Source organism: Mixophyes fleayi, chromosome 4 (genome assembly GCF_038048845.1).
Source record: "Mixophyes fleayi isolate aMixFle1 chromosome 4, aMixFle1.hap1, whole genome shotgun sequence".
NCBI classification, from domain to species: domain Eukaryota; kingdom Metazoa; phylum Chordata; class Amphibia; order Anura; family Limnodynastidae; genus Mixophyes; species Mixophyes fleayi.
In genome coordinates, this window is record NC_134405.1 from 324,018,374 (window position 1) to 324,035,924 (window position 17,551).

The 17,551-nt window shown below is 38.0% G+C and overlaps 1 protein-coding gene across 1 annotated transcript in view; it reads right to left on the bottom strand.

Annotated features, from left to right (window-relative positions):
• Positions 1 to 17,551, bottom strand: part of VWF (von Willebrand factor) — a 154,245-nt gene that overhangs the window by 40,364 nt on the left and 96,330 nt on the right. The window contains exons 36-40 of the mRNA XM_075210225.1: positions 15,386 to 15,578; positions 14,184 to 14,528; positions 5,933 to 6,138; positions 4,376 to 4,478; positions 4,219 to 4,293 (exon numbers count right to left, since the gene is read on the bottom strand). Of these exons, the coding sequence (XP_075066326.1) occupies positions 4,219 to 4,293; positions 4,376 to 4,478; positions 5,933 to 6,138; positions 14,184 to 14,528; positions 15,386 to 15,578 (922 nt within the window). The remainder of the gene's footprint in view (positions 1 to 4,218; positions 4,294 to 4,375; positions 4,479 to 5,932; positions 6,139 to 14,183; positions 14,529 to 15,385; positions 15,579 to 17,551) is intronic.

Below are 17,551 nucleotides of genomic sequence, written 5' to 3' on the forward strand. Positions count from 1 at the left end.
ACTGCAACGATGAACATTTATTGTTCCAAAGCTCATTGTATCATGTGATTGGATTTTTAAACCGATTTAAAAATATCGTTCAACGATGGAACAATGTCGTTCCAATTCTGCAGTGTGTCTGAACTCAGGACCGGCAGTGTCCATAGATCTATGGAATGTGCAGAGTCACTATCTTTTCAGCCGATGGATATGACAGATGAAGAGCACAGATCTGAAAGTAAAACGTGTAAAACATGTATAGTATGTACACATGGATCGGCATGATGATCAGGAATTTTTTTTTCCTTCAGTCGTTGGTAAAATCGTTAACTATATTGCATTGGGACAAATTTTCCGCAGTGTGTACCCAGCCTTTGATTAGCCCTTTAGCTGGAACAAGAGATACAGCAGCACGTGGCTGCGTGCACTTGAGTTTGGCACATTCCTATTGTACACTGACTACGGCAAAATGCCTCTTCCCCACCCAGTTCACTCCCTGAAATTATAGACTGCAGTGAGTGTCCTTTGTGCTCGTAAACGCATGGAACATGAGTGTGTTCACGCATGTTTCTGCCAGTTCTGGGCAAACGCTGAGTGATTTTGCCTACAATACGCTCAAAATTGGCAGATCCTTGCCTGGATGAATCAGGCCCAAAAGGTCTTGTCGAAAATGTATATTTCCTTTTTAAATACTATAGGCCTGAATCATTAAGGATAGCAAGGCAAAAAAATGAGTAAATTTTCTCCTGGACAAAACCATGTTACAATACAAGGGGTGCAAATTAGTTTATTACTTTGCACATAAGATAAATACTGGCTGTAATACGCATCTAGCACACAAATACTTGATAGCTTTATTTTTACACTGACGTTAAAAGTTGATCTAGGACACGCCCTACCCCAACTATAAATCTATCCCCACATTTTAAATTTACCTCCTCCTTCAATGCAACATCGTTTTGAAAAGGTTCAAAGTTACTCATTTTTATGGCTATACTTTCCTTAATGAATCAGGCCCTATATCTGTATTGTAGAATGTTCTGCAATAAAACACTATTCAAAGTTTCGGTTCTAAGAAACCATAATAATATATAGATAGATAGATGCAGATTTTCCTATAGGGAAAAGAGATACAGATACAGAAATAAAGATTATTTAATGTATTCTAAAGCAAAAATGGGTTTCAAAACGAGGTTTGTTCAATTATATCTAGCGACAATAATAAAACTGAAGTGGCCCAGATCACAAAAGGAAGCTGGTGCTTTCAGTCTTTAGTTTGATTATGACGACAGATGATAAAACTAAACCTTCATCAATTTGAAAATATAAAAATCATGCTTTATATCTTATAACAGTAACAATAAAAACATTGAAACAAAAGTAATCCCATTATTACGTTTTAGTTATAATACATGAAAAGGCTAAAGGCTAGAGATTTTAGTGTCTCTGTGACACGTGTTAATAAAGCTTCCAGTATCAGGATCCAATGTATAAACCACAAAGCATCATAACTTCATTAATGGATATTAGCAGGGCATGCTGACTTTTTAATGGCACTGGGGTGTCATGTGCAAAGCTCATTACCAATAACCATATCTATTTCATACTGTACAATTAAATGTAGTAATGATCTGGAAGTATTGTGAGTAGATAAAGACAGGTCGAGAAGTCCCTTATTGAGCTTCATCCTGGACAGCACTTGGACTATCATATACCTCACTTCATCTGCAGACAATTAATAGATTATGGATGCTTCTTTGAGAGTGTGAAGCTGGGTTTACACTTTGCTATTTTTGAGATCATCAATAAAGTATTATTTTTTTTTTAACTTCCTGAACTCATTTTCTCACTCATGTTCCTCTAACTGGTGGCAATTTCTGCTTGTGTGCATGTGTGAGTCCCTCTGTGCCTCTGCCAAGAGTCCCAGGCATAAAATAATTGCCTTAAACTCAACAAGACGGGAAGTTACACAAAAAATCATGATGTGAAATAGAAGCTTCCATTGGAACAATGGAAATAATGGCTCAGGGGTCGAGTATCAGAGCCAAGATAAATCCTCTCTCTCCCTGTCCTAAATTTGTCCCTGTGTATTGGATGTGAGTTTGGGTTTATTGTTCGAAAAATGAAATAACCCATCTGTTATTTTTCCCTGGTGTTGAGGTACATTTAAAATACCAAGATTATATAAACAAAAACCACACACATTGACATCACACGGATTATGCTGCACTATCTGAAATTAATTACCATTTGGCATCTTATCGGTTTTGACTTGTCGTTCTTGGAATCCTCCAAACAAGACACTGAGTCACTTCTAATGATTAAATATTTTCCCTGGATACTATGGTTTAAATTCTTTAAATCTGCCAAAACCTCGATGCTTCCGATCCCAGGATGGCCAGAGAACAAGACAAAATGTCCCATGTATAGGTGTGAAGAGTCAATTTAAAAAAAAAATTGGAATGAGTCAGAATGGGAGTGGTGTGTGCGAAAATGTAAAAAACAAAACACAAAAATAATGTCTATAAATGAAAATTGGATACATACATACAATACAAATATTTGATTGAAAATGTTTTATGATAGAATATAATTGCAGAAGAAAATGACTGTAGGAATTATGTCATGTGTCGTATCAGTCTTAGGGGGAATCCTGGGCATATTTATGACACCTAGACAGCTCAAAATCACAAATGAAAATAGCTGGAGTGTTTATACTTAACTTAGTAAGCCCTCAATGCTCTCTTTTACTTCATTAAAGCAGGTTGGTATGTAGGAGGAAGGTGCTTCTCTAACTAAGCAGGCAGAGTATGAGTGACAGATTTGCATTCCTGCTGTGCAGAATTGCACTGTGTGGATTGGATGATGCATTCACAGGGCCAGTACCTCAAAGGTGAGGAAACCACATATCAAAAGTGGAGAAACGCTTCAGTGGAACTCTTTTGAACCGTGATCACAGGACTTAATTATAACTCTACTGATTGGATCGACTGACTTAAGGAGAGATCACAATCTAAGTTGGATTCCACCATCAATATTGCACATTGATAGATACAATTGTGTCTTGTACTGTGGGCTAATCCAGTGATCTTTTAATATCAAAAATTCTGGATTATGCAATGAGTTATTGTCTTTTTTTTTCTTGTTTTCCCTATGTGTGCACTATAGGTGATTTCCCAAAAATTTAAGACCAAAATTAGTCCGGATTAATGGTTTGGTGGAGTATGTTTTGATATTTTGTTTTATTTTTATTTTTTTGCTTTATATATGTATTAATGGCTCTACAAATAAATGTTATTATATATTTTAAATCTACAGTGGTATTTATTAGATAGGATCAATTTCCGCTTGTTTTTGTTTTTTTGTTCAGTACCTGAAATGTCTGCATAATCAGCTGTTTCACACTGTCCTATAGATATGGGATAAGCTTCAGCTGTGCGTTATGTGGGAGATAACACTCTGTAACAGAGCATCGGTGGAACATAAGAATAACTATGATCAATGTATGTATTGTCTTGGTTCATACTGAATCTGAACATTTCAAATTTGGGTATTAGTGGTCCTATAACCCGTTAAGACTGAATTTGATTGAAACATTTATGTCAGTTTTGTCAGAAATTGTATTCTTAATTTCTCATTTTACTGAAGAAAATGTTAAATTGTTTTATACTGGGCATGTAAGGGTTTCCGTGGTAAGATATTGAAACAGATTAGCTTATTATCTTACATTCACTATCAGGGTAAAATGTTGAAAAATCGCAAAGAAATATTCTTTTCAATAATTCACCAATAATTACTTTTTTTTATACTTAGAGAAATCCTGGAAAATGACACTTAAATGCTTCATCTACTATAGCTATTCCAAGAAAACCAGATATGTGCACTTACCTACAAGATCTTAGGCTGTTGTGGGAACAGAAACATGAATATATTTTATTTTGGGTTTATTTTACTTTTATCTTTCTTTCTTTTCTTTTTTTTTAAATCTTTTCATCTTTGAATCTTTTTGGCTCTCTACTGGTTTAAGAAACTCCCGAAAGATGTCCCCTATTTTTATTACTAAAAGATTCAATACAAAGTGGATCTACTAATAGCTATAACAGCCATTACTATCAGATCTATGCAAGTACCTAATACTAATGCTTTAAAGGGATAGTTGATTTAAAATAATTCTACCATTTCCCCATTAATAAGCTTACCTTTTCTGTTTACATAATAGATTAATTAACGAGTACCCACCACATTCATATTCTGGACAGCAGTGGTCTGAAGTCTTCTTCAGGGACGGGATTTCACAAGGGCCACAGGTGAGAGCTAAAAGAAAATAAAATGCTCATACATAGACTTATAATATAGTATAACCAGAAGTTGTGAAGATTCCTTTCTCTGGTATTACGTTTCACTGTAGGGCATGGCTTCGTGGAGCAGCTAATCTTCCTGTTATCCAGGCATATGCAGATGCTGCAGGGGTCATGAATGGGTATCCAGGCTTCCATATGCTAAATAAAAATAATAATAATAACTTAATGTAAAGAAATTAATGACCAATGTATCAATCAGTAACTTCTTAATATACGTGGTTTCAGGAAATGGATATAAACAAACAGAACTGACCATTGTTGGGTTTCACAGTGTTAAAAATCTTGAGATGAAATGACCAGCCCTACGTATCGCTTAGCCAAACACCCGTCAGAGATGGCCAACTACAGATTATTATTATTTTTTATTACTATTCGACAAATCTTCATCCCTCCAAAGAATGACTTAGACCTTGCCTTAGTATCTCCATGGACAAGTACGCATCTCATTGTAACCGATCCGAGGCCCTCAACTTAAAAAATTTGGTCAGCCTTGACTAAGTAATAACGGTAGTCTTTACAGTGTTACCAATCCTACCATCTCCTTAATTTCTACTTCTGAATGTATTGTTGAATAAATGCCCTGTTCATTGACTTTAAGGGCTAGATCTACTAAGAATCGAGTTTGGTGGCGGTTTGAAACTGCCACCCATCGCTGGCGGTTTAGTGGTCCAAACCGCTGTATTTACTATAGGGCGGGTTGAGGCTTCAATTTAAAATGACTGGGGATGTATGACGGATTGAATAAGCTAAACCGCCGGCAGTTTGGATGCAACCGCCATCAAAACCGCCATCCAAAAGACAGGACAGGACAGTTATAATACCTGCTTCAGAATGGCTGGATAGCTTAAATGTGTTGTTTGAACTATTTTGCCATTCAGAACATAAGAGAAGCACCATTGACATTTAAATTAGGTTGGCAATCATTATTTATTGATTAAGGGGCAAAATGAATTAAGTAATAACTTATGAAGAGAAAAAAAAATCATTATATTAAGGGGATAAAATGATTTAATTATTATTGGGAAAATATGTCATGACAAATTGTACAATATAAATAATTATATCCACCATTAACAATCAGCTAATAATATTATTTGTTCACATTTCACACATAATATAATGCTATAATAGTGTCCTTTTAAAAAATATATATAAAAAAAAAAATTCCCCCATAAGTTAATATTAAATTAATTTTGTCCCTTTATCAATAAATAATGGTTTTCCAAATATTGTAAATGTCGATGGTGCTTTCTCTTATTTTCTGAATGGCAAAATAGATCAAATAGAAGGAGTTTGAGCAATCTCGCCATTGACAACAATTTCTTTTATTTTGCCCGTTTGGATGGCTGTTTTGCAGCGGTTTTGAAAACCCCAGCTTAGTAAATCTGGCTGTTCGTATGTTCATCATTGTTAAAATCGGGGATGGTGGTTTGTAAAGTGGTGGTTTTGAAAAATATCATTTCTGACCAGTTTGGGCTTTAGTAAATCCGGCGATGAAAAATAGCCGAAAAGCGGCGGATTCAGCAAACCGCCCTTTAGTAAATCTAGCCCCAAATGTTAGCTCATTTACAGGTTAGTGAGGATATACTCACATGATGGTTCTCTCCATAGCTATCGGTGCACTGACTGCAGACATCTTCCGACACACAGTTCCCATTAAGCATCACGTCTCCGTCTGGACAGAAGCAGCCTTCTGCTGGGTGGTCGGAGCACACAGTTCCATTGTGGGCGTTTTCGCAATCCTTGTTACAACCTAAGCGGCAGTGGTTATAGACCATTGTACTGGGACAGTCCATTGCTGAAAAGTGAAGCAAGAGGCACTGATGAATATTACTATGCTATATTTACGTATATTGCATTTGATAACTATACAAAGGAGTACACTTAGCCACCAGCATGGTGGCTCAGTGGTTAGAACTTGTGCCTTACAGCACTGGGGTCATGAGTTCAATTCCCGACCGTGGCCTTATCTGTGAGGAGTTTGTAGGTTCTCCCTGTGTTTGCGTAGGTTTCCTCTGGGTGCTCCGGTTTCCTCCCACACTCCAATAACATACTGGTAAGTTAATATGGTGCTAATAAATTGACCCTAGTGTGTGTGTGTTAGGGAATTTAGACTGTAAGCCCCAATGGGGCAGGGACTGATGTGAGTGAGTTCTCTGTACAGCGCTGCGGAATTAGTGGCGTTATATAAATAAATTGTAATAATAATAATAAAATGGTAGTTCAGGGTTCTGAAAACGCCAACCACTAGTGTTTCATTTAGACAAGGACTTATTCAGATGTGGTCCAAACCGGCAAAAATAGATCCTCAGGTATTTGCAGGTTAACGCGTTTTCATTTTTGAAAGTTTGTTCTAAACAGTATATCATATAGTTACTATATTGCACCGTAAGTATAATGTACTGTGGAATAAGACTAGTGGACCTATAGTAAAGTAATACAATTTAAATGCTTATTTAATATATTTCATCTGCAAATCAAGTTGTTTTTTGCAATCTAGGAGAATTATCTTTGCAACTAACACATGCAATTAATCAGCGTAAAAATTTTTTAATTTTACTTTCCATGTGTGTGTAGTTTATTCTTCTGATCTACAAAATAATAATCCATATTTCACATAAATTAAAAAAGGTCATGTGTGTTTGATTTTAACATTCATGCAATAAAATATCACAAATTTTGAACCTAGCAATTTAGACACAAACAATTATTCAATTTTCTACCGCTTTAAATTGACGTAACTCTTCGATAATATGATATTACATTTTAAATATTTATATTTATGTGTTGACGTTATTGGATTACATCTAGGTGATGTATGCGAGCATCCACACACCGGTTGTATAGCTGTGGTGAGGACCAGGATATGATTAGCTAGAGAATCATCTCCATGCAATGTAATTATGTATACACTGAAGTCAAAATTCTAAACAGCTGTGAGTCTAGGTTCCTTGAACTCACACAGGGCTCTGATGTTTTCGGCGGAGATAGGGCTTCTCCCTATCTATCAAGGGTAATCCATGAGAGCGATAATACTAGCCATCTCTCTCTGGCGATAGCCTTCCATTTTTAACAGGGATCGTGGCAGTACAGTCATGGCCAAAAGTTTTGAGAATGACACAAATATTATTTTTCACAAAGTCTGCTGCCTCAGTTTTTATGATGGCAATTTGCATATGCTGCAGAATATCATGAAGAGTGATCAGATAAATTGCAATTAATTTCAAAGTCCCTCTTTGCCATGACAATGAACTTTATCCCAAAAACAACATTTACATTGCATTTCAGCCCTGCCACAAAAGGACCAGCTGACATCAGGTCAGTGATTCTCTCGTTAACACAGGTGAGATTGTTGACAGGGACAAGGCTGGAGATCACTCTGTTATAGAATAACAGACTGGAAGCTTTAAAAGAAGGGAGGTGCTCGATATCAATGTTCTATCTCGGTTAACCATGGTTACCTGCAAGGAAACATGTGTAGTCATCATTGCTTTGCACAAAAAGGGCTTCACAGGCAAGAATATTGCTGCTAGTAAGATTGCACCTAAATCTACCATTTATCGGATCATCAAGAACTTCAAGAAGAGAGGTTCAATAGTTGTGAAGAAGGCTTCAGGGTGCCCAAGAACGTCCAGCAAGCATCAGGACCTTCTCCTAAAGTTGATTTAGCTGCAGGATCGGGGCACCACCAGTGCAGAGCTTGCTCAGGAATGGCAGCATCTGCTCGTGAGGCAAAGACTTTTGAAGGATGGCCTGGTGTCAAGAAGGCTAGTAAAGAAGCCACTTCTCTCCAGGAAAAACATCAGGGACAGACTGATATTCTGCAAAAGGTACAGGGATTGGACTGCTGAGGACTGGGGTAAAGTCATTTTCATCCCCTTTCAGATTGTTTGGGGCATCTGGAAAAAGGCTTGTCTGGAAAAGGAAAGGTGAGTGCTACCATCAGTCCTGTGTCATGCCAACAGTAAAGTATCCTGAGACCATTCATGTGTGGATTGCTTCTCAGCCAAGGGAGTGGGCTCACTCACAATTTTGCCTAAGAACACAACCATGAATAAAGAATGGTACCAAAACATCCTCTAAGAGCAACTTCTACCAACCATCCAAGAACAGTTTGGTGACGAACAATGTCTTTTCCAGCATAGTTATCCACTTAGATAGTTATCACTTTTGCCATAAGGCAAAAGTGATAACTAAGTGGCTCGGGGATCAAAACATCTAAATTTTGGGTCCATGGCCAGGAAACTCCCCAGAACTTTATCCCATTGAGAACTTGTGGTCAATTCTCAAGAGGCGGGTGGACAAACAAAACCCAACAAATTATGACAAACTCCAAGCAAGAATGGGCTGCCATCAGCCAGTATGTGGCCGAGAAGCTGATTGACAGCATGTCAGGGCGAAACGCAGAGGTCTTCAGAAAGAAGGGTCAACACTGCAAATATTGACTCTTTGCATAAACTTAATGTAATTGTCAATAAAAGCCATTGACACTTATGAAATATTTGTAATTTTACATCAGTATACCATAGCAACATCTGACAAAAAGGTCTTAAAACACTGAAGCAGCAAACTTTGTGAAAACCAATACTTGTGTCATTCTCAAAACTTTTGGCCGTGACTGTACATGTAGCACTGCAGTCCTTCTTCTGCTATCTCCATCTCAAGCAAATATTTTCCAAAAAAGGTAGTCCTGTGCTCTAACGCAGTATATAAATCACTGTGTGTCAGCATATACATAAATCGGAGATATAGTGCACAATATTGAGCTAAGCTCACCAGTTAATGTCAAGGAATCTCCTGCAAGTGAATCCCTAGCCTGTGTAACAAGCGTATCCAGGATGTCACAATTAAAACCTTCAGCTATATTGTGTGCAAAATGACCTACTTATGGATATGCTGACACATAGTATTGTATATGGCTGTTTTAGAGTGCCTATTTTTTGTTTTCACATACACAGTGGTGTTAATTGTCCTGGCAGTACTTTCTCAAACTATTTTATTCACTTTTATACACATTTCATTAATATAAAGGCATACACCCAGGGCAGACCATTTTTTTTTGGGGGGGGGGGGGGGATTAGCACAGCCACGTCCCTCCTTTGCCCTGATTGTTGGGCCCCGCCAACTCATTCGCTTTGATTGGACCTCTCGGCCACAAGGCAAAGGTATTTAGTGTGCTGCCAAGGGGCGGGTTGCTCCAATCACCCCCCTCTGAATCCGCCACTGACCGCTCTTTGGTTTCACAAACCTCAAGTTAAATAATTTAGACAATTGTACAGATAGGGAGATAAAATTATGTACAGCTCGCTGAAATCTATCACCTTACATGCTGATATTAACTCTTCATGGACTTTATTCCAACATTCCAAAAGGTATAAGTCTCGGAACTTATCTATGAATGAACAAATTCATGTGAAATCAGAAAGCTGGGTGAAACAGAAGACGATGTGACTTGTAGACCTGCACTAATTATCTCTGCTCTGCATAAAGCAGATACGTGCAGAGACATGGCCATTGCTACGAGACTGGCTGGGTTTATATGGGGATGAAGCAGAGCTTCCCACAATGCAGATGGATGGCATCAGGTGCACTTATCCCTTCAATCAGACAGACCGCATTCATTTCAAAGGAGGTGACTCTGCTTGTAATATGGGTGACTCTGGTTGGAACATGCAGGGGGAGAAAGCTGGAAATATACTGCATTATATGAGGCGATGGAAACTTCAGCAGACAGTGTCTACTATGTACATAATAAATATAATCTCCGAGGGGGGGGCACTTTCATTTACCATTCTAGGATGATGCATAATGTGTGCAGAACGTCTCCTTACCTAATAACATGTTATTAACAAATATCAATAATACATACCGTCTTGTACCTAATACCCAATACATCTCAGTTGTAATATGTGTATTTGTCATATACGCTTTCAGGTACATACCAGTCCCAAAACCTTATTTAAAAGCTTTTGTTTTTGCAGAATTTGTGTGAAGATCTCTTATCCCAGATTTTACATTTCGTGCACAATTTGGGATAAGACTAGGGGATAGATTTACTGAAGCTTCTAAAAAAGTGAATATGGAGTTGTTGTCCAAAGCAACCAATCAGATTCTAATACATGCTAGAAGCTGATAGTTAGAAACTGATTGGTTGCTATCGGCAACAGTTCCAATTTTTCATAATAGAAGGTTTGATAAATCGACCCGTAGTATATATCCAGCAGCTAACACTGTGTGTGTGTGTGTGTGTGTGTGTGTGTGTGTGTCTGTGTGTGTGTGCATCAGTGCAAGATAAAAGCAAAGACGAGAAGACTAATTAAAACAAATTAGCAATCCAGTAATTAAGCTACTGTAAATTATGTGAAAACATGGACATTCTTGCAAATTATCCACCCCACTTTTCTTTTTGTGGAGTCCTACCTCAAAATCAGGCCTGTTCAACCTGCGGCCCTCCAGCTGTTTGTGAAACTACAAGCCCCAGCATGCTTTGCTGGTAGACAACCAGTTGATAGCTGGAAGGGCATGCTGGGACTTGTAGTTTCACAACACCTGGAGGGCCGCAGGTTGGACAGGCCAGCTCTAAACGGCTTGTTACCTCTGTACTACATAGCCCCTACACAGAGGCCAACCTGCCCTTTTCCTATTACATTTCAATTTGGGATCAAAGTGTCCGAACTAGACGTATCCCACAGTTGTTTGGTGTCCTGCATCTCTACTGGTCTGAATATACATTGCATCAAGTGTTGATCATTATCCCTACCATGGCATCCCAATTATCCAACGTATTACTAAACTTTGCGCCATGGAAAACTAGATATAAATACCTATATAACATTAGCGTCTCTATAGAGCTTGGGAGCCCTAGACTTCATTTGGTAAAATCAACAAATGAACAAAAGGTCTACAGATATTATGTATAGTTACAGATCGTCCATTATCACTGACCCAATGCATCACTTATGCCCATTGAGAACCCAATGCATCACTTATGCCCATTGAGAACCCAATGCATCACTTATGCCCATTGAGAACCCAATGCATCACTTATGCCCATTGAGAACCCAATGCATCACTTAAACCCATTGAGTAAAAGAACCAGAGGATCTTCTCGCATATAGGGCTTAATGTCAGGGAAATCTTGCCATGCTGCCGCTAGTGTCTGATTCTCACCCGCTGGGCATTTCTCATCAACAAGTGTTTGCTGCTCCTCTTTAAATGTCAACCAGTTATTTGTTACAGAAGAGAGGACAATTATTATACTAATCCATTGGTTGTTTGCTCAGGATATTGCAGCTTGTGCAGGCAAATGTATTACGTCATACAAGAGATGAGCTTTAGGTCTCACTATCAGTAGGTGTTGGCTGAACAAACAGAAATCTTAGTAGAAATTAGCTTTCCGTAGTCCTTTTATCACGATTAAGATGATAATATTATAATAATCACCATTATACAGTGCTAATTACTCTGTTTTGAGTGTACTTGCTGAAACCTAAATGAAAACCAAAATACAGAAAATTCTGTATGTAAAATTTACAATTGATGAGAATTTCCAATTGGAAGTTACTGTGAAAACCAGAGCCCACAGTAATTAGGAACCTGGGGGGTGGGGGGTGACTTAGTGCACAGGTAACATGGAGAAAATGGTGGGGGAGAATATATGGAAATCATATGACTCATATACCTTTCCCATTTTCCCTTTATCACATATGCTCCCCAACCCTTCTCCCTTTATCACATACGCTCACTCTCCCTTTATCACATATGCTCCCCAACCCTTCTCCTTTTATCACATACACTCACTGTTCTTTTGTCAGATATGTTCCCCTATCTCCCTTTATCACATATGAGGATGCCGGATGCGGCACAAGCACTAATCTTGTACACAGGTTCACTAGACTCATAAAATGCGCGGTGCTACAGTACTCGTACTCCTCCAATAAGGAGGTGGCTGCTATTCCTAGCTATGCGCTAATCCCTCCCTCCAGTACTCGTAGATCATTACAGAAGCTAACTAGCAGAGACTATGTCTATCAGATGCATTACTGCAGGCTATGCACCAACCAGCTAAGAAAGTCTTTAGGTTACAGTTCCTTTAATTATGTCATTAGTTCAGATATTCACAGGTCTTTATGCTAATATATTTATTAGCGTGGTAAGAAACAGAAATAAAGACTCAAGTAAATTACATGTATTTAACTAAGAAATGTTTTCATAAATTTGTACTTCTGGTAGACCTTATGTAAGGTCACGTTACACTGACAGCAAATTTATTTTCCATGACACATAATTCTCTGCTCTACCCTGACATACATTAATCTTAATGTATGGTATGAAAAATCCCAAATATATCATTTGTTCAGGAAAACTCATCAGTAAGAAGTTATTTATGTTCGATTGCTCTGTGTTGAAGTTAGTTATGGCTAAATGTTTGTAAAACATAAATATATCATTGTATTAATGTTTAACTTGATTTATAAAGGTGAGCTACTGCTAAGACATACTGCAGCCTGTTTAACAATAAATCTATAGTGGGATATTTATTCATGGTGGCTCTGACCGCTGAAATTTTGAACTTTATGCAACTTTGGGAAAAAAAGGAGTAATATTAAAAAAGTATAAAGCATTATCTTATTAGAATTATTAACCAAAGTCCAATAACACCATGCTCTCCTACATTTAAGACTGGGGTACCACAAGCCTGGATACTGTGCAAATTATCCACTATTTGGGAGCTGGTAATATGGAGTAATTATACTAATGATTAAACTAATAATTTTATGTGAAGGCTATACTTTATTATTATAATTAAACATCATTACATCGCTGATTTAACCAAGCCAATGTTTGCTGGTAGCTATAGTCACAGCCATAGAATTTTCTGATACAAATGTACAAAAGTCTAATTATTATACACTAAAAATCAACATGCAATAATAATCATACCGAAAGCATGAGCTGAGGGTATTTTTAACAAACACTCCCTATGAATAATATGCAAATAAGCCACTACAAAAAAAGAACAACCTTCTAGGTAATGCTATTTGCACGGCAGCCCGTTGAGCCAACTATTTGTCCAGTTAAGCATGAGCCTGTTTCTACCTTGTTTGGACTCCTCAGTGCAGGATAAGCTGTGCTGATCACAATGTAAAGAGCTCTAGAGACAGCCTAACAAAAATAATTAAAGTGAATACGGTATATACTGAGTAGGATAATGTCATTCACATTGTATCCTTTCAGCCAGACCCTTTGGGTTTTTAGAGCATGACATGGCTTGTTCTAAGCTAGGGAGATGCTATTATACTAATTTTAACCTAACCATCATCATCATCATCATCATTTATATAGCGCCACTAATTCCGCAGCGCTGTACAGAGAACTCACTCACATCAGTCCCTGCTCCACTGGAGCTTACAGTCTAAATTCCCTAACACACACACACAGCCACAGGCTAGGGTCAATTTAATAGCAGCCAATTATCCTACTAGTATGTTTTTGGAGTGTGGAAGGAAACCGGAGCACCCGGAGGAAACCCACGTAAACACGGGGAGAACATACAAACTCCTCACAGATAAGGCCATGGTCGGGAATTAAATTCATGACCCCAGGGCTATAAGGCAGAAGTGCTAAGCACTTAGCCACCGTGCTGCCCATCAAATCCAAAAAGGATAGATGTATATTCGATCAACTGTGGGCCGGTTGGGGGAAGAGGATGGAATGCTATATTATTTACATCTTTACAAATGACAAGTACATTGACTTATTCTTGTTGCTATCTGCTATAGTTCCTGGCTTGTTTTACCCAATAATGGAATCCAGATGATAGGTAAAATATTTTATACTCACGGCACAAATCTAGTGTCCTCCAATCTACACATACTCCGTAAATTCTGCAATGGTGACTGTAACTCGCAAGAGTGCTGCAGAAATCTTGCCCGTGGCAGCTGTTCTCTTCGCACAGCGTAAAGAACGTACTGGGTTGAACTTTGGAGTGACAGTCCTCGAATGTTTTGGAAAGCAGGACCTTGCATTTGGGACTCGGAGCTTGGGAACAAACATCATCCAGTTTCGTTTCACACGTCCTCCCGGAACTGTCGGTTAGAGTCCATTGTTTTATGAATATACTGCTGTCTGTTGTAACTGAGCCATCCCTGAGCGTGAAGTCATTCATTGGGTTTTGGTCACATATACCTGTGTTAAAAAAATTAAAAAAATCACAGTAAATCTAATATTCAGGTGTCCCACAGTGGAGGACCGGCCTTGGTGTCAGGTGACTAATACTAGAGGTGTTCCAAATCCATTAATCAAATCCCAAAAGGCAAATTTGTATATAAAATTAAGTCCAGGGAGGGTAAACTTTGCACAAGTAAATCACAGGGATATGAGGGTTTAGATTAGTTTGACAGAATACTAATGGATTTGGATTTGCGCTAAAAATATTAACTGTAGGATTCTGCACATCTCTGCTCATCTCTTGCATGGACCACCAGAATCAGTGGTGAGCAACAGAAAGCCCCAAACAGGATCACGATCAATGTATTTTCCACTTTGTGGCCCCCTTTGATAGTTTTTGTAGCAGGTTATTCAATGATTGGATTGTGATGTCTATCCAATCATAGGTTATGCCCCTGCTTACATTGTGAGAACATTTCATGCTGTACTCAGATCTGAAAAAGTGACTCTACAAAATGGGTATTTGGCCCCTATGCAGGACCAAGGGCCACTTGCATGGCTCATGAAAACTACCTAGTTTCTACCACTGAGCTTGGCTATCCTCTGCTCTACAAACGGACCCCTCTTTCCAAAAAATGTTGCATTTGAACGTGCAAAAAGGTCAGTTTAAGCACCGAGAAGCCATATTGTATTTTCGTTTGCACACCATTTTAATATTGCTGTAATCTGACATATAGTCAGATCTGGGGCATCCCCACTTGAAAAAAAAAATTATTAAATTGTGATCAAATTGCTAATCTTTATCCATAAAGGTACAAGTCCTAGATTATCCATTTGTAATATTATATGCCCTTGAAAAACTTCTGCAAACTTACCGCAAAGTCCTGATGTTTTTGAAGAGAAAACATGTGGGTTGAGCTGGAGTATAAATTCATTGTTTGTTGGTGTAAATGATAAAACAAATTCCAGTTTATGTATCCTGATCTCGTGTATGACAGATCCATAAACATCTACATTAAATATGTTGCTGTGAAATGGGACCGGAACTAATTTTCCATTAACAGAGACCTGGAAAGAATGAAAACAAACAGGGCATAGAGTAAATTGCAGAATATCAGTGGAAACAATACAAAATACTTTGTCATTACACACAGATTCCTATTAATTTAATAATACGGTTTCTATAACTTTAGCTAGCAGCTGAATACTATGTAAATTGGATTAATGGCCTGTAATTCATATCAACCAGTCAGATCGTTGCCTTTATTGGTCTATTTTTGATTGGCTGCATGCATCCGAACCTTGCCTCTTCTTCAATCGGGACAAGGGGTGTGACATGTCATAAAGTGGTTTGGTCACATGACAATGGGTGTGTGACCATACACCTGGGGCTGTGCCTTCTTAGCTTGACGTTCCCATATTCTCCTTTCCTCCCACCGAGGTGGTGGGACAGAGCCCTCAAATCGAGACTGTCCCTCCTAAATTGGGAAGTAATTTTATTTTGTCATAAGTTAGTGAACACCACCAAAACACACAAAAATTAAATTTTTTGTGTTTTTTTTTAAAGTATGCTCTTTGTCTGCACTCTGCGGAGGCAGCCATTTTGTTGTGGCATTGTTATTCCTGAGAATGCAGTCTAGCCGTTTACTAAGAATCAGAAAAGTGTCATGATGAGACCTATAGGGCTAGATTTACTAAACTGCGGGTTTGAAAAAGTGGAGATGTTGCCTATAGCAACCATTCAGATTCTAGATGTCATTTATTCAGTGCACTCTACAAAATGACAGTTAGAATGTGATTGGTTGCTATAGGCAACATCTCCACTTTTTCAAACTCGCAGTTTAGTAAATATACCCCATAATGTTATTTGTTGTTTTTTAATCAAGTCACACCTGCAATGCAACATTCAAAGCATGAACGTTTTTTTTAAAGATAACAAATATAGCTTTAAATAGCTTCCATTTAAAAGTCGAAAAACCAAGCATCAAAAAAATTTACTGTCAGGAAGAAAAGAGTACAGTGGACACATTGCTTCTGCATTCAGTTAATGACACATTTTGAAATGAATAACATTGTGTCAGCAAATATGCGAGCTGCCACCATTTGTTTTGTAAATAACATTTTAATTCACAGGTATTTTTAAGGGGTTACAACACCACGTTTGACAACATTCCCAAAAAATCACATGGCTTTCTAGGCAAAATTTGTGTTATAATTAGTTGCCTTTTTTTTTGTAATACACACAGTTATATCACATTAATATATTTAAGTAAAGCAGAAATTAGTTACTAGCTTAACCACAGGCAGTGGACATAACAGAATGGATGCCGTCAAGACACACTGAGGTTATTTCCTCTTTACGATAGCTAGTTGAACTATGTCCTACTGTAACATTTTGTGTAATAAATAAAGGCAGAATTGTAATAACTTCTAGAAAACTTGTTGAAAAAACTCTACTGTTCGAGACAAAGAGTGTACAGGTGTTGATAGCATTGATATCAGCTTTAAGGTTACGAGCTGTCACACATTATTGAATAAGACAATATGTTAAATGAGAGAGGATATTTATGTAAATATTAAAAGATCATCATCATCTATTTATTTATATAGCGCCACTAATTCCGCAGCGCTGTACAGAGAACTTATTCACATCAGTCCCTGCCCCATTGTCATTGCTGAAATACAATTAATAGGGCTGGCAGTCTTGGTGTGAATCTGCAGTCACATTGCCCTGTGTTATATAGGTAACACACAAAGAGGAGAGCTCCATTGCTAATTGTCATTGCTGAAATACAAATAATAGGGCTGGCAGTCTTGGTGTGAATCTGCAGTCACATTGCCCTGTGTTATATAGGTAACACACAAAGAGGAGAGCTCCATTGCTAATTGTCATTGCTGAAATACAAATAATAGGGCTGGCAGTCTTGGTGTGAATCTGCAGTCACATTGTACTGTGTTATATAGGCAACACACAAAGAGGAGAGCTCCATTGCTCCATTGCTAATTGTCATTGCTGAAATACAAATAATAGGGCTGGCAGT